The sequence below is a fragment of the Cygnus olor genome, chromosome 6 (assembly GCF_009769625.2).
Source record: "Cygnus olor isolate bCygOlo1 chromosome 6, bCygOlo1.pri.v2, whole genome shotgun sequence".
NCBI classification, from domain to species: Eukaryota; Metazoa; Chordata; class Aves; order Anseriformes; family Anatidae; genus Cygnus; species Cygnus olor.
The window spans coordinates 30,098,030-30,117,142 of NC_049174.1; the positions used below are offsets into that span (position 1 = coordinate 30,098,030).

General features: G+C 68.8%; 3 protein-coding genes across 3 annotated transcripts; 1 reads left to right on the forward strand and 2 right to left on the reverse strand.

Annotated features, from left to right (window-relative positions):
- Window positions 1-323: 323 nt before the first annotated feature.
- Window positions 324-6,453, forward strand: RUFY4 (RUN and FYVE domain containing 4). Its single transcript, XM_040561829.1, is given in 11 exon segments — window positions 324-684; window positions 1,517-1,612; window positions 1,954-2,060; window positions 2,425-2,550; window positions 2,822-2,928; window positions 3,038-3,181; window positions 3,765-4,710; window positions 4,790-4,896; window positions 5,416-5,562; window positions 5,982-6,194; window positions 6,196-6,453. Coding segments are annotated over 10 exon segments (2,055 nt in total). The 5' UTR covers window positions 324-684; window positions 1,517-1,566; the 3' UTR covers window positions 6,308-6,453.
- On the reverse strand, window positions 6,447-10,446 carry LOC121072322 (C-X-C chemokine receptor type 2-like). The gene is made up of 2 exons (XM_040561830.1): window positions 10,180-10,446; window positions 6,447-9,009 (listed from the first exon to the last, which is right to left on the reverse strand). Exon 2 carries the CDS (start codon window positions 9,002-9,004, stop codon window positions 7,934-7,936), a length of 1,071 nt encoding a protein of 356 aa, XP_040417764.1. The 5' UTR covers window positions 9,005-9,009; window positions 10,180-10,446; the 3' UTR covers window positions 6,447-7,933.
- A 2,032-nt stretch (window positions 10,447-12,478) lies between these two features.
- On the reverse strand, window positions 12,479-14,662 carry LOC121072197 (serine/arginine repetitive matrix protein 1-like). The gene is made up of 3 exons (XM_040561578.1): window positions 13,361-14,662; window positions 12,583-13,316; window positions 12,479-12,484 (listed from the first exon to the last, which is right to left on the reverse strand). Exons 1-3 carry the CDS (start codon window positions 13,791-13,793, stop codon window positions 12,479-12,481), a joined length of 1,173 nt encoding a protein of 390 aa, XP_040417512.1. The 5' UTR covers window positions 13,794-14,662.
- Window positions 14,663-19,113: the final 4,451 nt, after the last annotated feature.

The following is a 19,113-nucleotide window of genomic DNA, read 5'->3' on the forward strand; positions in this document are numbered from 1 at the left end:
TAGGGGCAGGGGGTGATGAGGGGGGGGGGGGGGCAGGATGTGGGGGGCATCCACCCGGGGAGCGGGATGGCAGCGAGTCCCCGGGTCCTGCACCGATAGCGAGGGGGGGGGGCACGGCCGGGGTGCACGAGGAGGTGCTTGCACCTCAGCTCTGGGCACTGCACCGAGGGGGGTGTACCCTGGGGGGCGGCTATGGGCCTTGCTGGGGAGGGCTGCTCCTCCTGGGGGGGGCTCTGTGCTTAGGGGATGTTCTCCCTGGGGCCGTTGTGCGTGGGGGGGGCTCTGTCCCTTAAGGATGTTGCTTCCCCTGTGGCTGCTCCTAGCTGGACCCGCTCCCCAAAATCTGGGGGCGGTCTCTCAAAGCACCCCCAAATGGGGTGCCCACCCTTTGGAGGGTGTTGGGGTGCCCCCAGGCCTGGTACGGTGCTCCCCCCCCCTGCAGAAGACCGTCCAGGAGGGCCTGGCTGCCCCCACAAAGCCGGCACCCCCAGCGCAGGGAGCTGGCTGCCGGGGGGCAGAGCTGTGGGGCTCGGTGCGGGGTGCGAGGGGGGGGGGGGGGGGGGGGGGACAAGGCCACCCCCATCCCGTGCACTTCCTCCTGGCCGAGGTACAAAAGGAGAAGGAGCGGGGCGCGGCGTGGGCGCGGGGAGCAGCGAGCGGCCGGCGGCACCCCAGGGCACCCCACGGCTGCAGGTAAGGGGCAGCTCCGCCGGGGGAAACTGAGGCACGGGCAGGGTGGGCAGGGAGGGACCGGGACGTCCAAGGGCACCCAAGGGCGCCCAAGGGCACGGGGACAGGAGGCCAGGTGTCCCGCTGTCCCCACCAAGCCCCGTGGACAGCCACCGCCGGCAGTGACAAACCCCCGAGGCGCCACCCCTATGGGCACCGTCCCTCGCCCTGTCCCCAGGGTGCCACCCTGTGCCCCCCGGCCCCCAGCCCCGCGCCCACAACACCCCCAAACCCCGTGGCGCTCCCGTGGGCAGCGTGCTGTGCCGGGGGGCTCTGCCAGGCAGGGGGCTCGTTTTTGGGGTCTGCATGTTGGGGGATCTCCCCCTTTCCTACCCCCAACCCCCCCCAGCCGGGAGCCCCCCGCGCTGTTCACGGTGCGAGCGAGGGAAGCGAGAGCAGAAGCAAAGGCAGCGCTTCCCCTGCGCCAAACCCACATCCTGAATCCTGGGGGACGGGGACAGGGACAGGGACGGGGACAGGCGGGGTGGCTCGGCGCCAGCAGCACCCTGAGGAACGGGGCAGCGGCTGGGCGAGCTGGGCAGAGCCTAAGGTTTTGGCTTCTCTGGGACATGGCACATGGACAACCAAGGGGGCATGGGGTGGGGCAGCACTGCCCACCCCATACTCCAGTTAATGGAGGGGGGGGGGGGAAGGAAAGGGGTGCCTGAGCCCACCCCCCTTCTTACCTTGAGAGAAGGCAGCCCCATGGTAGAGCTGGGGGGATTACGACCCCCGCCTGTGGGGCAGGGAGAGGCCAGGCCGCAGTTTGGTGTGCAGCACCCCTCACGGGCACCCCTGCCTTTGCAGAGCCCCCCCCCCGGGCTGGGGGACGGAGCCATGGCAGGGGACGGGGAGCTCAACCGCGTCATCAGGGACCTGCAGAGTAAGTGTGCCAGCGCGGCCCCTGCCCGTGTGTCCCCCCGGGCACCCTCGCCTCCCGCCATCGCGCAGCCACCAGGTCCCCGCTGGCGCCCCGTCACAGCTCCCCCGCACCCCCAGCACCATCCCCACCACCGCTGCCCGCTCCAGCCCTCCCCGCTGCCCTGGGGGACCGGCGGTGCCCGGCGGGTACCCGTGCCCCCCTCCGCGTCCCTCCCCAGGTTCCTCTTTCACCTGCGGGCAGAAATCCCCGGGGCTTGGAGCCGGGAGCCGCGGGGTTGGGCAGGGTGCCTGGGCAGGGTGCCCGGGCAGGGCCGTGCCAGCTCATCCTCGGCGCCCCCGCAGAGACCATCGGCGAGCTGAACCGCGGCTACCGGGAGCAGAACCTGCCGGTGACGGACGGCAGCCGGGAGCTGCACAGCCTCTGCGCCCAGCTGGAGTTCCTCCTGCAGGTACCCCCCGCGCCCCGGCGCTGCGGTTTTCCCTGGGGTGAGGCTGGGGACCCCCTGTGCCAGGTGTTTTTTGTTTTTTTTTTGGGGGGGGGGGGGGGACTCCAGATGGCATCGTCTGCCCGTGAGCATCCCCAGCCGTGCAGGTGGGCACCCAAACTGGGCTCGCCTGCATCCGCACGTGGACCATTTGTGCGTGCAACAAGAGGGAAACTGAGGCACGGAGCCCGTGACCAGGGCTGTCCCCAGCCAGGGGACGCCGGGAGGAGCCATGCAGGGTCCCCACTGGGGGAGCCGGCTGGATACCATGGGGAACAGCTTGGGGGGGACACGGGGACCCCCCAAACCGAGCCCGTGTCTCTGCCAGTTTGACCTCAAGGAGAAGAAGAGCTTCTTCGGGCAGCGCAAGGACTATTGGGACTTCTTGTGCCAGGGCCTGGCGCGGCGCCGGCAGGAGCACGAGGGCGTTCGCTTCGTCACCTCGCTGGACAAGGTGGGCACGGGCCACCCGGGGGGGGCTCACGGGGCACCCACGTGTGCACGCTTGTGTGTGCACACCCACTCCAGGCACGGGCACTCGTGTACTTGTGCTTGATTTTCTCCCCTCTCATAAGTGTCCCCGATGCTCCCTGGGCTCCCCGCTGCCCCCCAAGCCCCCAGAGCTGGCCTTGGAGCCCCCCCTGCATGGGCTGGGGTCGGGGGGAGCGGGGTGGCGGGGGCTGGCGCGGCAGGGCTGGCTAACCCTCGCTCCCCCCCCCCCCCAGCTGAAGACCCCCGTGGGTAGGGGCCGGGCCTTCCTGCGCTACTGCCTGGTGCACCGGCAGCTGGCAGAGTCCCTGCAGCTCTGCCTGCTCGACCCCGAGAGCCTCAGGTGAGAGCACGGGGGGGGGGGCTTGTGCCGCTGGGGGGGGTGACAGCAAGGGGCAGCTCCCCGCTCTGTATGGCTGCAGAGGGTGTGCGAGCCTGTTGTGTGGTTGCAGCGAGTGGTACTACGCCCGCAGCCCCTTCCTGAGCCCCCAGCGCCGGGAGGAGATCCTGGGCAGCCTGTACGAGCTGGACGGCGTCACCTTCCAGCTGGCCCTGCGCAGGGCTGACCTGGACACCGCCTGGCCCATGTTCTCTGAGTGAGCACGGGGACACGTGGGGGGGGACACCCGAGGCTCACCGTCACAGGCATCCCCTCCCTGCCCCGATCCAGGTCCCCCTCTGCGCGCTGCCCCGCGCACAGATGCGCGCAGCCGTGCCCTCAGGCACGTGTGCACAAACACGCCGCGTGCCTGCACACGCGTGCCCGCGCCCATCTGCCAAACCCCTGAGCAGACACGGGTCTGCTGCAACACGCACGGGCACCGGGACAGCCAAGACACCGGGACGCACACGTGTGCGCGCACCCTTGCACGGGGACGCTCGTGGATACAGGCACGCACCCCCCCTGCTCTGCCACGCGCACAGGCGGGAGCACACCTGCGGTCCCCAAACCCCCCGGCCACCTTCATGGGGGCGTCCCAGTGCCACACGCTCTGTGGCACCCAGGCTGGTCCCCCGGCACCCCGTGCTACCCAGTGTCACCAGCCCATCCGTCCCCAAGCCCCGCTCAGCCCCGATGCCCTCTCCATCAGCGCTGCGCCCAGGGTGCCCTATGGGGAGTGTGGCTCATGGGGGGGGACCCGGTGGCCTCGGTGGCCCTGAGCCCCGTGTCCCCTCCAGGACACTGGTGCGCCCCAGCATGGCAAAGACGGCCCCACAGCCAGGCGATACCGGCCCGGGGGCGCACGGGTGTGCCGATGACACCTCGCAGCCCATCGCAGCACCCCGTAGGGCACCAGCCCAGCCGAGCCCACCCGCCTCGGCTTCCCCACGAGCGGGGGGTGAGGAGGAGGAGGAGGACGTGGAGGGAGAGGAGGACGTGGAGGGGGAGGAGGACGTGGAGGGGGAGCTGGATATGGAGGAGGATGAAAAGGAAGACCACGACGATGAGAAGGAGGAGGACGAAAAGGAGGAGGAAGAGGATGAAAATGAGGAAGAAGAGGACATCCCCAGCACCATGGAGGTCCCCCAGCCTGGTACCAATGGTGACCCCATCCCATCACCACCGCCCGGCACGGGGCTCATGGCCGGCGCCCCGCCAGGGACGGAGGCATCGCTGCTGGTGTCCCGGCTGCGTGCCGAGCTGTGCCGGCAGGAGGAGGCGGCGCGGGCGCTGGCGGCCCGGCTGGCGCGGGAGGAGCGGCGGCACCGGCAGCGGGAGGAGAGCAGCGCCCGGCAGGCCCGGCTGCGGGAGCGCGAGGCCGAGGCGCTGCGGGAGACCAACGTCTTCCTCAGCCGGGCGCTGGCCGAGGCGGGGGGCCCGCAGGCGCTGGCACGGGCGCAGGAGGAGGCCCGGAGGTGGCGGGAGGTGGCGGAGGAGCAGGGCGCCCGCCTGGCCGAGGCGCTGGGGGAGGCGGCGGCGTTGGCCTCGCGCCTGCAGGACTGCCAGGCCATGCTGGAGGCGGGGGGACGGACAGACGCCCCGAAGGATGCGGGCACCCCAGCCGAGGTGGCCGCGCTCGAGGAGGTGCTGCGGCGGGCGCTGGAGCTCGCCCGCGGTCCCCAGGACCCCACGATGGACGGCCAGGGAGAGGGGGACCCCGGCACGGCCGCTGACGTGGCGATGGTACGGGCAAGCTGGGGGTGCCCCGCTGCGGGGTGGGGGGCCGGGGGGGGGTCAGGGCTGAGCCCCGCTTGTCCCGCAGCGCCTGGCAGCCCTGGCCACGGCGGCGCAGGAGGAGGCTCGGCAGAGCCAGCGGCAGCTCCAGGCCCAGCGGGAGGAGGTGGCGCAGCTGCAGGAGCAGCTCAGCAGGTGGGGAGGGGACACGCCGTGGGGGCCCCCGGCCCTACAAGTACACGGGCACGCGGGAGGGGTGACCCCTGGTGCCCCACTGCAGATCTGGGGAGCAGAGCCTGGGGAAGGGCAGGGAGAGGGGGATTTGGGGAGGGAGGGTGGAATCTGTCTGGGGATCGACGGGGAGGTGGAGGGACGGACGGTGGATGGGTGGAATGATGGAGGAACGGACTTGGGGTGGGGGAGGTAAGGATGGATGTGGGGTGAGAGAGGGACGGGTGGGGGGCTGGAGGGATGGATTTGGGGTGATCGGATGGATGGGCGGGCAGAGGGACGGAGGGATGGGAGTGGGGAGGGACGGACGGACATCTCGACGCGTGGACGTGATGACCTTGTGGATGGCGAGGCAGCCGTGGGGACTGGGAGCTGGCTGGCTTTGGGAAGGGACAGGGAGACGGCCACCCGGGGACGGGAGGACCTTCTCCCCACGGCCACCCCGGGGCTGGGCTCAGAGGCGCCGTGCCCGCCCCGTGCCAGGGCCCGGCAGGACGGGGAGCGCTGGGCAGCGGCCCTGCAGCGGGCGCAGCGGGAGGCGCTGGAGCGGGAGGCCACGCGCGGCGCGGAGCAGGCGCGGCAGCAGGAGCTCATCCGCGACATGAAGGGGCGGCTGCTGGAGCTGCTGCGGTGAGACACGGGGCCCGCAGCCCTCGCCCTCACGGACGCACAAATGCTCCCAAATCCCTTTGCCCAGAGGAGGGCACCAGAGCCCAGGGAAACCCCTCTCGCCACCTTGGGGTGCCCGTCTCTTGTGCCTCCCTCGGGTGCCCGTCTTGGGTGCCCATTTTGGGTGCCCGCCTTGGGTCTCCCACACCCGCCCACGCCCTCGGACCCCCACCCCACAGTGCGGGGACAGCAGCAGCGACGCTGTCACACGTGGGTTATGGCGCAAACCTGGGCACAGCCCGGGCACGACAGCTGCGGAGGGGCTGCCGCACGGGACCCCGTCACGCGCAGGGGCACACGCACGCACACACGACCTGCCCGTGGCGGCCCTGTGCCCCGCCGGGGGTGACGTGTCCCCTCCCCGTGTCCCAACCCCGCAGGGAGAAGGACGCCCTGTGGCAGAAGACGGAGGGCATCGATGCTCCAGCACCCAGCCCGGCGCCCCGCGATGCGGGTCTGTGCGCCCGCTGCCACAAGGATTTCCGCCTCCTGTCCCGGAGATACTGCTGCAGGTGGGCTCCCGGGGACACCGGGGGGACATGGGGACGTGGGGACACCGCACCAGGGTGGCACGGCCCTCACCGCACACCCGCCTCTTGGCAGGCTGTGCCAGGGCAAGGTGTGCCACGCGTGCTCCGTCGACGTGGGCAAGCAGGGGCGGTGCTGCCTGCTCTGCTACCAGCAGAGGCACCCGGCGGCTACGTGAGTGCCGAGGGGGTCTGTCCTGAGGGGGTCTGTCCTGCTGCGCCTGGGGCACGGGGCCTGCGGGCAGGTCCTGGCACCCCAGGTGTTGGGGCTGAGATGTTCTCCGCACGGCCGGCCCGTGGAGAGGGAAACAACCCAGTCCTGCCATCCCAGCGCCTCCAGCGTCGTCTGTCCGTCGTCAGCCCGGCCGGGTGTGGGCGGGGGGATGATGGCACGGGGGTGTCTGAGCCCTCCCCGGGGGGACTGTCCTTTAGTGGGGTGTCCCAGCTGAGGCCAGGCTTTGCCCCGTCCCGATGCAGGGGGGAGAGGGCTCTTAGCCAACAGCCCCGGTTTCCTGCCGGGCTGCAAGGCGCCGCTTGGGCAAGAGCTTTCCCAGACACAAAGGTGATGGGCTGGCCCTGCCGAGCTGCCCCGCTGCCCCTGCCAGCCCCGAATCCCCCGGACTCCCCGCCTGAGTGCAGGGGACCCCCGTGCCCTGTCCCCAGCCATCCCCCCATCCTGCACACCCGCTGATGCCCCCAGGATTAAGGGCCCCTAGGATTAAGGACCCCCAGGAGCTTGGAGCAGGGGTGACAGAGGAACAATGTGGGACCCTCCTGGAGAGACCCTGGGGCAGGCACCGTGATGCTGGGCCCAACCAGGGTGGCAGGCGGGACCCCAGCAGGGTCACAGCCCCCTCCTCGCTCCGGTGCCAGCCCCGGTTGCCCAAGCTGCGGCGGAAACGCTCCCTCCACCCCGTGTAGGTTGTGTAAGGCCAGGTTCCCGGCTCCTTGCACAACGATGGGCCGGCACCGCAGCACTGGGGGGACACGGGGTGGGTGCCCCAGGAGCTGCCACCCTCAGGGGGAGCAGGGGGGACAGGGCAGGCTCGGTGTCACCAAGCGCGGGGAAGGGCCACAGAGGGATCTTGCAGTGATTTGCTTCGTTTGCGCTCAGACAGGCGGCGGGGAGGGAGCGGCGGGGCTTTGTCCCCAGCCCTGGGACAGAGGTGACACGGAGACCCTGAGCTGGGCAAGGGCCAGGGCCTGTCTCGGCGGCTGCACGGAGCGAGACCAGGTTTTGGGTCCCCTCTGGGGACGTGCGGGACGCAAACCTTCCGCAACAGCCTCTTGGGTAACGGCGCTTTCCTGCACCCGCTGTCCCCAGGAAGCGCCCTGGATGCGCGGCACGGCAGGGACGTGCCCCGGCCCCCTCCCGCCACCCCCCCGGCCAACAGGAGCCACACACGGGTGACAGACCCGCCACCTCCTTTATTGCTGGGCGGCCGGCAGCCACCGCTGTCACAGGGGGGCCACGGGTTCCCCAAAGTCCCAGGCTCCATCCCGGCGTGCGGGGAGGGCGGGCAGCGCCTGGGGTCCCCCTATGCTGATGTGCGGTGGCCTCACGCCTCACCACGGCGTCACAGTGCCACCAGGGCTCAGAGTCACCCCCCTGTGACCCTCCCAGCTGCACAGCACTGCACACACGGGTGGCCACATGCAAGCCCCGCCACCGGCAGCCGCCGGTGACGGCCACCCGGGCGCCCTGGGGGGGCCGTGCCCGCTTCCCGAGGCTGCGTTTCGGGGCGCCGGGTGAGGATGCTGGGGCGCCCGGGGTGCCTGCATCAGGCCTGGGGGATCCGCGGGGCTCAGAGGGTGGTGGAGGTGTTGCCGGAGGTGGAGGCGTACGAGGCGCGGCCGTAGCGGGCCACGGCGTCCTTGCTGATGAGGCCGCGCTGCGCCAGGATCTTGAGGAAGCTGTTGCGGAACTTCTGCCCGATGAAGGCGTAGATGATGGGGTTGAGGCAGCTGTGGGCGAAGCCCAGCACCTGCGTGACGGAGAGGGCCGTGTCGATGTGGTTCCTGCGCTCGCAGGTCTCGGCGATGGCCCGCGTCCTCATGAGGGTGTCGCTCACCAGCGTGATGTTGTAGGGCAGCCAGCAGACGAGGAAGACCAGCACCACGGCCAGGATGACCTTCATGGCCCGCTGCCTCTGGGCGTTCTTGGTCTGCAGGAGGGTGTGCACGGTGACGCCGTAGCAGAAGAGCATGACCAGGAGGGGCAGGGCGAAGCCGAAGGTCTGCGGCAGCACCCGCAGCACCACGCGCCACTTGGCCGTGTCCTCGCCGCGGATGCGCTCGTAGCACACGGTGCCGTTGCTGGGCGAGACGAAGGCCTCGCGGAAGAGCAGCACGGGCAGGGAGAGCAGCACGGAGAAGACCCAGATGCCCAGGCAGACGAACTTCACCCAGTGCCTCTTCTCGGTGGCGGCGCGGGTGGCGTAGACGATGGCCAGGTAGCGGTCCACGCTGATGCAGGCCAGCAGCAGGATGCCGCTGTAGAAGTTGGCCTCCTGCAGCACCGAGATGGCCTTGCACATCACCGTGCCGAAAACCCACTCGTGGGCCCGGTAGGCGGCCCAGAGGGGCAGGGTGAGGGCGAAGAGCAGGTCGGCCACGGCCAGGTTGAGCAGGTAGACGTCGGTGACGGAGCGGTTCGTGTGGCTGGAGGTGACCACCAGCACCACCAGCCCGTTGCCCACCACGCTGAGGATGAAGACGAGGCAGTAGATGAAGACCACCAGGTACTTGTTGAGGACGGAGCCGTCGGGCCGGCACGGGGACGAGGAGATGGCGGCGTCGGGCAGGGCCGTGCTGTAGTCATAGGTGTAGTTGTAGAGTAAATCCGAGAGGTCCCCGTTGAAGGAGATGGTGTCCATCCTGCCTGTGAGGCACAGAGCACCATCAGCATGGCGGGGAGCGCGGCGTGGGCCAGCAGCACCTCCGGGACCTCCATCCCTGGGGGTCCCCCTGGCCAGCAGGCAGCCCCCACCGCCTCTCTGTGCCCCCACGTCCCCCCTGTGCCAGGCACAGGGCGCCTGGCCGCTGTCCCTAACGTGCCCCCCCCGGCACAACCCCCCCCCGTCTGCCCCACCTCATCCCGGCCCTGCCCCTCCGTGGCCCCTCCGCGTCCATCCCCCAAGGAGGAGGGGGGTCCCTGGCCACTTCTTCTCAGGGGACACCCGGCCCCTCCAGCATCCCCGAGACCCCGGTTTTGGGGGTGTCCTCGGAGCTGTTTGGGGACCCCGGGGCACCCCCGGCTCCCCCATCCATCCCCTGAGCATCGGGCGGGTTTGGTGGTGGTTTCACCCCCTTCTCCCCACCGGTCCTGTCCCCGTGAGAGGTTTCACCCCCCGGACGGAAAGATGTGTCACCCTTCGCAGGCGGTTTTGGAAAGATTTCACGTCTCTGGCTTTCCTGTTCCTCCGCTGCCGGGCATCCCCGCGGCCCCGCGATGGGGAAATGGCAGGTGGCGGCTGCCGCTCGCGTCCTGGCCCTTGGGGACACCTCTGCGCCCTGCCCCTGCTTCCCCGAACGCCACCGGGCTCCAGCCTTACCCCACCACGGGCCGGGACCTTTTCGGCACCCCGTTTTCGCGCCCCAACCTTTCCTCGGTGCTGCCGCGGCTCCTGATGCTGCCGAGCGCCAGGGCTGGGGCCTGAACCCCGATGCTCTCCCCGGGAGCAACCTTCCCCTCCTGGCCGGAGGGGATTTCCCCCCAAATCCATCTCCTGCGCTGGCTCCCCCGAGCTGTCCCTGCTTCCCCTCGCCCTATTTTTGGCTTCCACAATCCCTGCAGTTCCTCTCTGCCCCCCCCACCCCCCGAAGAGGCGAATTTCCCCCCGCAGAAGGGGAAGCCCCCCGGTTCCCCTCCCGACCCCACGCACGGAACCTCCTGGGGACGCCGGGGTCCCCCTTGGGGGGGGGGGGGGTGGGCTCACCCCCACCAGGACCCCTCGTGGAACCCGGGGTGCTCCCTCCCCGCGCCCCCTTCCCCACACAAGGAGCGGGGTGCCCCCGTCCCACCCCAAAGCCGAGCACCCCGCGGACTCACCCTCTGTCGGCTGCCTCCTCCGGACCCCCAAATCTTCTCCCCTTCCCGGCCGTGCCGGAAAGATTTCCCCGAGCCTTTCCCCTCCGCGCCCCCGGCTGCGGGCTGCCACGGGCACGTTCTCAGCCGTCACCCCAAAAACCAGCTTTGGGGCGCCCGGGGATGCGTGGGGCCGGGGACCCTCCGCCAGCGGGTCCCTCACCTGCGCCGGCCGCCCCGGTCCCCGAGGCGCCGCTTTATGCTGCCCCGGGAGGAAGCGAGGTTGCAAAACCTCCTGCACGAAGGGGAAGTGGCATCCTCCCCGGCCCCCCCTGCGCCCCCAGCCCGGGGCACCCCCCCCCCCCCCCTCCTCCGCCTGGGATTTTGGGGCACCCTTTGGGCTCCCACGCGTCCCCTTGGGTGCGCCGATGGCCTGGGGACAGCCCCCCCCCTCGCCCCTCTGGGGTACCCCCCCCCCCCCATTTGCAGGCACCCCGCAGCTCCAGGGAGCCTTCGCAGCCCCCCCCCCCGGGGGCGTCCCTGCTCCCGGGGGCACCCCCACGCTTTTGGGGACCCCCATCCGCGTGGGGCACCCCCGAGTCACCCCCGTGCTCCCTGGGGGCACCCTACACCTTTGGGACCATGCCGAGGGCAGGACACCCCTTTCCCTGGCGGGCCCCCCGCATCCCTGGGGCACCCCACTCCTCTGTGGACCCCCATACTCTGGGGCACCCCCTATATTCCCTGGGGCACCCCTAAATTCTCTGTGGCTCCCCTAAATTCCATGGGGCACCCCTAAATGCCATGGGGCTTCCCTATACTCCCTGGGACACCCCTATATTCCCTGGAGCACCCCTATTTCCCTGGGACACCCCTATATTCTTTGGGGCTCCCCTAAATACCCTGGGGCTCTCCTAATTCCCTGGGGCTCCCCCATATCTCCCTGGGGCACCTATAGTTCCCTGAGGCTCCCCTAAATTCCCTGGGGCACCCCTAAATTCCCTAAGACACCCCTAATAAATTGGGACACCCCCAGTTCCCTGGGACACCCCTAATAAATTGGGACACCCCTAATAAATTGGGACACCCCCAGTTCCCTGGGACACCCCTAATAAATTGGGACACCCCTAATAAATTGGGACACCCCCAGTTCCCTGGGACACCCCTAATAAATTGGGACACCCCTAATAAATTGGGACACCCCCAATTCCCTGGGACACCCCTAATAAATTGGGACACCCCTAATAAATTGGGACACCCCCAGTTCCCTGGGACACCCCTAATAAATTGGGACACCCCTAATAAATTGGGACACCCCCAATTCCCTGGGACACCCCTAATAAATTGGGACACCCCTAATAAATTGGGACACCCCCAATTCCCTGGGACACCCCTAATAAATTGGGACACCCCTAATAAATTGGGACACCCCCAATTCCCTGGGGCCCCCCTAAATTCCCTGGGGCTCCCCCATATCTCCCAGGGACACCCCTAAATTCCCGGGGACACCCCCAATTCCCTCGGGACCCCCCCCATACCCCCTAGGAGACCCCTAAATTCCCAGGGTCACCCCCAATTCCCTGGGACGCCCCCAAATCCCCCCCCCATCCCCGCCCCCCCGCCCCCCCCCCGCATTCCCTAGCCCCGCCCCCCTCCGTGGCCCCGCCCCCTCCGCGGGGTGGCGGGCGCGTCCCGCCGCCCCCCGCCGTGACGTCAGCGCGGTGGGCGGGGCTTCGCGAGGCTCGACCGCGCGTGCGCCTTCCTTCCCCCCCCCCCCCCGCTGCCGCCGCCGCCCGGCTCCGCCGGCGGCCGGGGCCCGGAAGTGACGCGCGGGGACGCGCAGAGCGGAAGCGGCGGCCGCAGGGCTCGGGCGGGTCCCCGGTGCGCGCAGCGGGCTCGGCTCCCCCCCGGCCCCGCCATGATCCTGCTCGAGGTCAACAACCGCATCGTCGAGGAGACCCTCACCCTCAAGTTCGACGGCGCCGCCGCCGGGTACGGCCCCGGCAACGGGGAACGGGGAGCGGGGAGCGGGGGCGGGGAGCCGGGGGGCCGGGGTGGGGGGCACTGCCGGGGAACGGGGCCCGGCGGCGGAGGCCTGAGGGCCTGAGGGGGTGGGGGAGGGGATGGGGGGGGTGTGAGGGGCGCGGGGGGGGCGGGGAGGGACCGGGCGCTGCCGGGGCTGGGCACCGGGGCGGGGGACGGGAGGGGAGGGACCGCGGGGAGCCGGGGGAGGACGGGGCTGGGCCGCGGGAGGGAGGGACACGGCGGGGGGGGGGTGGAGGGGGGAATGGTGGGGGGGGGGGGCTGGGGGCGGTGGAGGCGGTCACGGCTGCAGGGGAGGGGAGGGGAGGGGAGGGGGCGGCGGGCAGGGCCCGGGGGGTGGGGAGGGGCTGCGGGGGCTGCGGCGTTGAGGGGCTGAGGATGGGCCCGGGGGGGCGGCGGGCTCGTGGCCGGCGTGGTGCGGAGCTGGGGCGGGGGTGGGGGGCAGGAAGCCGGCGTGCGGCTGAGCGGAGCCCGCAGCCGTCGCCTGGGTTCCTGCCGCCCCCCTCGGTCGTCCCCGGCGGGGGCTCGCGGGTCCTGGCCGGGGGTGCGGGGCTGGGGCTGGGGCAGGTCCCGGCGCCGGGGCAGGGCGCGGGGGCACCTGCGGCGCTGCCTGGTTGCCTCAGCCCCCGGGGAGCCGGCGCTCGGGTCACTGACAGCGCCGCGCCGGGGCTGCGAAGGTGCTTGGCCGAGCGCGGGGCTGCCCGTGGGTGGCTTTATCTGCGGCCCGGCTACCCCTGCGGTCACCGCGACCGCTGGCACGAGCGGCGCTGGGCACCGTTGTGTGGGGACAAAGCCCGGAGAAGCGCAGCACGGCGCTGGTAGCCGTGGGGTGGAGCCTGCCCCGGCTGCTCTGGGAAGGGACCCCCGGCGGGGCCGTTTTCTGTGCCACCTTTTCCTCCAGTGGCTTTTGAAGCGCTCCGCCTCTCGCGTACAGACCTGTGACAGAGGCCATTTCCTCTGTGCTCCCCTCTCGGTTGACTTCTCGCTCTTTTTTTTTTTTTTTTTTTGTGTTTCACACGATCGCCTCCCGGCCCGCCCTGCCTTGTGGGGTAGCCGAGCCGCTCTCCTCCCCGCGGTCAGGCTCTGCGTTCTCCTCGAGCTGTCGAACGCGGCGAGTTCCCCCCCCCCCCCCCCCCCCCCCCAGCGGCACGGGCGCCGCGCTGGGAAGAGAGAGCTCCCGGGTGAGTGCCGCGGCACCGCCTCCGTTCGGAAAAACGGCACGGCTGGGGGTCAGCGGCGTGCGGCAGAAACGCCCGTTCGTCGCCACCTGACGCCGGGGAGGCCGGGCGCGCGTCCCCGCGCCTCGCTGCGGATGCCGGGCTGGCAGCGAGGGGACAGCGTGCGGCCGCCAGGAGGTTGAATGCGCCCCGAAACCCCGCCTCGGTGCGGCCGGGGGCTGCTCGCTCGCCACCAGCCCCCAGCCTCCGGGGTTTCCCTTCTGCTGATCCTTCCCGCGGCGAGCGTGGCCGACGGTCTTCCCGTTCGTCTGCGGGCTGCCGCTTTGTGTGGAGAAAGGAGCAGCTCGGTGGTGGTCCTGGATAAACGCTGGGCCCTGAGTCAGCTGCCGAAGCAGAGGAAGTCGTGCGCTTCTGCATTTCCCTCCGTGCTCGTGCTAAGGCCCTCCAGCCCAGGCAGTCTGAAGGCGGTGACAGAGCCCCGAGGCGTGCAGAGAGGTGGATTTCCTCCCGGTTTCGGGTCTCTGGGGAGCGGAGTTACGCTGTAGCCATTCGGGAGAAATTTCTTCTCCCTCCAGCTGCAAATTCGGGGTCGTTCCGGTGGCACCGAGCCCAGAGGCGGGAGGGGATGGCTCATCTCCCGCGAAGCAGTGACGGGGCAGGTGCGGCAGGCGGGTTACTTGGGCCAGGTGTGCCCGGTGCCCCCGGGACCGGGGCAGGGCTTGCTTCCGAGCCCCGTGCCCGAGCCTTGCTCCGTGACAGGGGTGGCGTCGGTCCCCTCTGCCATAGGTAGTGGGCTTTTTTAAAATGTAACGCTCTCATTTCTCGTTTCAAAGCGACTTCTCGCAACCAGACCACACGTTTAAATCATGGCCTGAAGCTCCTGGGATCCGTTAAGATAACTGCAGTTAGGAACTTGGCGCTGAAAGCTGGGAGTGCCCGACCGTCGAGGCGGGGGAACGCCTGGTGGGTACGGGGGAGCGCACGGGGCGGCTCGGACATCGGCTGAGCTTCTGCAGGTGCCGAGAGAATAAAACTGCTCCGCGAGCTGAGTATTTACCCACCGTGCAAAAGAAAAGAAATCTGCATAAACGGAGAACAGGGCGACTTTTCCCTCGGCTGGAGGCGGAGGGCAGAGAATCTCCAACTACATTTGAGGTTTCTGCGCAGCCTTCGAGAGGCCCCGGTCCGCAGGGCCTCGCGGCCGCTGCCTTCGCGGGAAAACAGCCGAAGCTTCGACTTCCCCGCCGCGGGCCAGTTCCTGCTGGCTGGCTGGGGAGTTTGGCTGGAGCTGCGCTTGGCCCTGTCAGCTCTCCTGATCCCGTGCCTTCCACGGGGGCTGCGCGCCGCGCTGCGGCTCGGCGCAGGAACCGCGGCTCCGCGCCGCCGGCAGCTCGCGGACGGCGCCCGCGCGGCACCGGGCAGGTCCCCGCCCCGAGCAGCAGCCTCGGCCCGCAGCGGTGGGCTTGTGCGGGTCGCTCTGTCAGCGCTCCGGCCTCCGCTTTCATCTCGGGTTCCGCTCCGGGTTAGCCCCGTGAGCGCTTCCCGAGCGCCTCCCGCAGCCGCCGCGGGGAATGGTGCGCGTGGAACGAGTCCCTTCCCGCAGGCCGCCTGCCCTGCTGGCTACGGGTCGCCCAGGAAGGCGTCGCGGGGCTCCTGCCCGCAGCCCTGCCTCGTCCCCTGGGCATCTCACCTCCTGCCCGGGCGCGGGACGAGGGAAGGCAGCCCCCGGCACGGCCCCCCCCCCCCCCCCCCCGTCCCCAGCAGGTCTCGGCCCCGCTCCGCGCGACGCCGGGGGCTGCCGCCCATGGGGACTGCTCGCACCCGCGTGGCCCGGCGCTCCTCGGGTTCGTGGCGGGGGTGCTGGGCTCGCGCCAAGCAGCTTCCGTTGGCTGAGCGGGGCCCGGGAGCGGAGGAGCCGTGCGGATAATTTTAGCCGTTGCTCGTAATTTTTTTATTGGGGTGACCTTTCCGCAGCGAGAGCCCTGCAGTCTGCCTGAATCTGGCTCGCTCTCCAAGCTGCGCGTCGACTCCAGCGATCCGCGAGCTCTGCTCCGAGCTGGAAGCTCTCAGCTTTGGCATATTCCCCACGCTCCCCCCGCCCCCCCCCCCCTTTTTTTTTTTTTTCCTCCCCCTCCTACGGAGCAAAATATTAGAATATCCGCATGCCTGCAGCTTTTAAAATAATTGCCGTCTCCCTGTACTGGGTACGAGCCCGAATTGTGACGTGGGAGATGCTTCAGTCAGCTCTGGCTGCGGCTGGCCAGGCTCACGTTTACGCGCAGCTCTGTGTAACAGAGGAGATGAGGGCTCTGCCTAATTGCGGACGTCGCTCTTCCGTTCATAAATTTGCTGTGACGTATGGCTGAGAGCCTCCGTGGCCCGAGAGCCAGGCAGGGAAGTTTGGAAGTCGGCCGAACGCGAAGTGAGGAAATGCCGTCAGAGATTTGCTGGTGCCCCTAAGTGCCTGCTGGCATCCCTCCACGGGCGCCGTGGCTGCGCCCGGATGTGCCGCCGGGGTGAAAAAGCTGATTCGGAGCTGGCTTCGCGTTAGATGGACTCGGTGCGGGAGCCGTTTGGAGAGGAACAGGGGGAAGGAGGGCACGCGACCTGGCGCGGCCTCTGGTTGTTACGGCAGGGGGCGGGTGGGGTTGGCCGCGGCTCTGCCTCCGGGCCTGCGGAGCGTCGCCAGAAGCGGGCGGCCGCCTGCTCCCAGCAGCTGCCGTCTTCGCTCCTGAGCTCGGGCGAGGCCTGGGCTGGATCTGGTGTGCGGCAGAGAGGCAGCACCTCTGGTATTCCCGGCGTGAGGGCCGGTTTTCCGGCCCGTGCTGGGCAGACGGCAGCCAAAACGGAAGGCTGTGGGAGCAGCCGCGGTTCGGGTGGAGGTGGCCGGGCGGGCGCGCTGCCTGCGGTCCTCTGGGCACGGCGAGGCTTGGGCCGCTGGCAGGACTGCGGGTCGCGGTGTCCCAGAGCCTTCGTGCAGCGCTCTGGGGGGGGTCCCACGGGCACGGAGGGCGCCGGGGGCTGTCGGCACGTCCCCGCTGCTATTTATTTGTGCTGGCCGCAGGTGGGGTCGGCGGCAGGTGGAGGGGAAGCGGCGGCGTGCGCGCCTCCGGAAGCGAGAGCTCCTCGTCTGGGGACGCCTCGGCGGGGGGACGGAACTCGAGTGGCGAAAGGGGACGACTCGCCCGGCGTCGAAACGCTTTGGGTAGCTGGTGAGGTTAGCCAGAGAAATAAATAGAAGCGCTTTGAACTGCCGGGTCCTAACGCTGCTGACCTGCGAGGGCCGGGAGCCTCCCTGCCTTCCCCTGCACGAGGCTGAAAGCCATCCCGCGGCACGGTGCGGCACGGCGCAGCACACCGGCTCGGCGTGGCCGCCAGGAGCTCTGCATGCGGCTCACGTGAGCGCTGCCCCAGCAGGCCGCCTGCCGGGAGGCCGCTGAATATCCAGCGCCGGAAAGTTGCGCCCAGTTACCTGCTTCTCCCCTAAATCTCCCTCCTCCTCGCCAGCCCCGAGGCCGAGGGCTGAGCCGCTCGGAAAATCCGCGGTAAAAGGAGTTGCTTCCGCGATGAAACGCGCGGAAATGGGGCCGTGCCGGCCCTGAGCTTTTGTGTGCGGAACAAAGGCTGGCGTGCAGGGCTCTTAACCCGCTTCGGGTGCGCGATCTCGGACGGCTTCCGAAATAACGTGCCAAGTCGTTCGTCTCCCCTCTGCCGAGGCGCTGGCTGAGCGAGCGGGGGATGATTGGCCTTCCTCGGCAAAACCGCTCCGTTGCTCGTTGTCTGCGAGGCGCTTCCCTCGCTCCTCGGGGCGAGGCGCTGCGTTCGGAGGGCTGCTGAGGGCCGGGAGGCGGCAGCCCCGCGTGCGTGGGGACTGGGGTTTGAGCGGCGTAACTCTCAGGAGACGGAGCCGAGCTTTAAGGATGCGTCCTCTTTAATATTCCTAGCTCTCGTGTGCCCGACCGCGCTAGCTTTAAAGCTTCCTACGTGGGTTTCTTTCTTTGTAAAATTTACATTGCCATCCGCGCTGATCGCCAAGTCTGAGTGCGGTGCCTCTAAAAGGAGAGCGCGGCTGCATCGACTGACCCTGCGGGGTCGCTGGGATTTTCTCCCATCTCTGCTTCGAGCAGTCCTCGGTGAGCAGCGGCGCTTTAGATGCGACCTGGGGGATCGCTCCCCTCTTCAAAACCCAGCGTCAAACGTGCGGCCAGGGAGGCTCCGGGCCTCCATCCTCAGCCCGGCCTCCCGGGGAGGGAGGATGAGAGAGCGGGAGAGGTCCCAGGTAACCGGGGCAGCCCCGAAAAGAAAGGGCCCGCCTTGGGTGCGCTCACAGCGCTTCTTTCAAGCGCGTGGGTTTCATCTTCGGGGATGCAGCACAAAAGACAGAGTCTCTCCGGTCTCCCGACAAAAAGGGCTGGTGCTTTTCGCAGCTAACGACTCAGGAGGCAGCACCACCTCGTCCCTTCCACTTAGGATCCCTGGTTGGGGCATGATTCCTCCCTTTCCGCCCAAGTAAGGCATAGGTGACCCTGTGCACGCTCTGGGGTTGGTGCTGCTCGGTGCCCTGGTGTCTCTGCAGTGCTTGTCGTCGGTTCGAGCGCATCGTGGTCATTCGTGGCTTCCAGCGATGAGGCTGCCCGCAGAAAAGCGGTTGGAAGAGCACTGCTTTCTGCTGCGCAGGGAAAAATACCGTTCAAACCTCTCTGGGATGAGGTGAAAGACGGTAAACACCGAGTTGGTGCTCCCTCCACCTCTGTCTCGCTTCCTTGCTGCATGCACCACGGTGTGCCCGCTACCCAGCGGGGTGCTCGCGCCTTGACAGAGCAAGTTCTGGCAAAAGGTCTCTGCGCGGTGCTGGCTGAGACCACGAGGTTGGCTCAGCGCGCAGGCTTTGGCTGGGGTGTTCTTTTCTGTCGGTGGCGGGTGAACTCTGGGATTTCTCCGGGCTGTGAGACAGGACCAGCATCGTTCGCCTGTACTCGATTTAATGCTGGCTGCTTTCGAAACCTAAGAGGAGATGCAGTCGACTGGCATTTTTACCCTGTTCTGATTCCCCACCCCTGCTGCCGGTGGTGGAGGCAGCTTTGCATCGCTCCGCGGTGGCGAACGGCCTATTAATGACGGTCCCCTTGGAGCTGCTGAAGCACTGGTGTGGCGCCAGTCTGAACAAACTCCCCTTTCAGAAGCAGATTGTTCACAGGATCCAGCTATCTTAGAGATCGTGGGCAAACTGGCAAATGCTGTCTGTTAAGACGCTATTAGATCCGCGTATCTGACGCGTAAGCGACGCGCCGTAGGCTTGCGAGATGCTTCTGGTGCTGCTCTGAGATCCTAAAGAAGGCGCTGGCAGCGTTAGGGCAAACCCACGTCTCTCTTTTTCCCCGCAGCGGTCGTTGGCATAGCGTTGGGGGGTGTAGGGATGAAGATGGGGGGTCAGGCTGAAACGGGCATCCGAAAAGCTTCCTTCTGTGCTTTGCTGCCAGCCCAAACTCTCCTCTGCAAGCGAGTCGTACGAAGGGATTTGCAGAGCTGCTGGCGGTGGTGAAGGGGGCACATCAGGAGGGATCGCTCAGCCGTCACATCCCTTCCATAACCTGGTATCACGAGAACGCGCAGAAGAGCCTGTCCCCTGAAACGTGCATCTTCGCGGGTCTGCGCGGCGAGTGTGCTTGTTCAAGCGAGCTCCTTCGTAACGAGTAGCTTTTTCAGGCGTTGCTAACTTGAAATCTGCGGTCTGTGC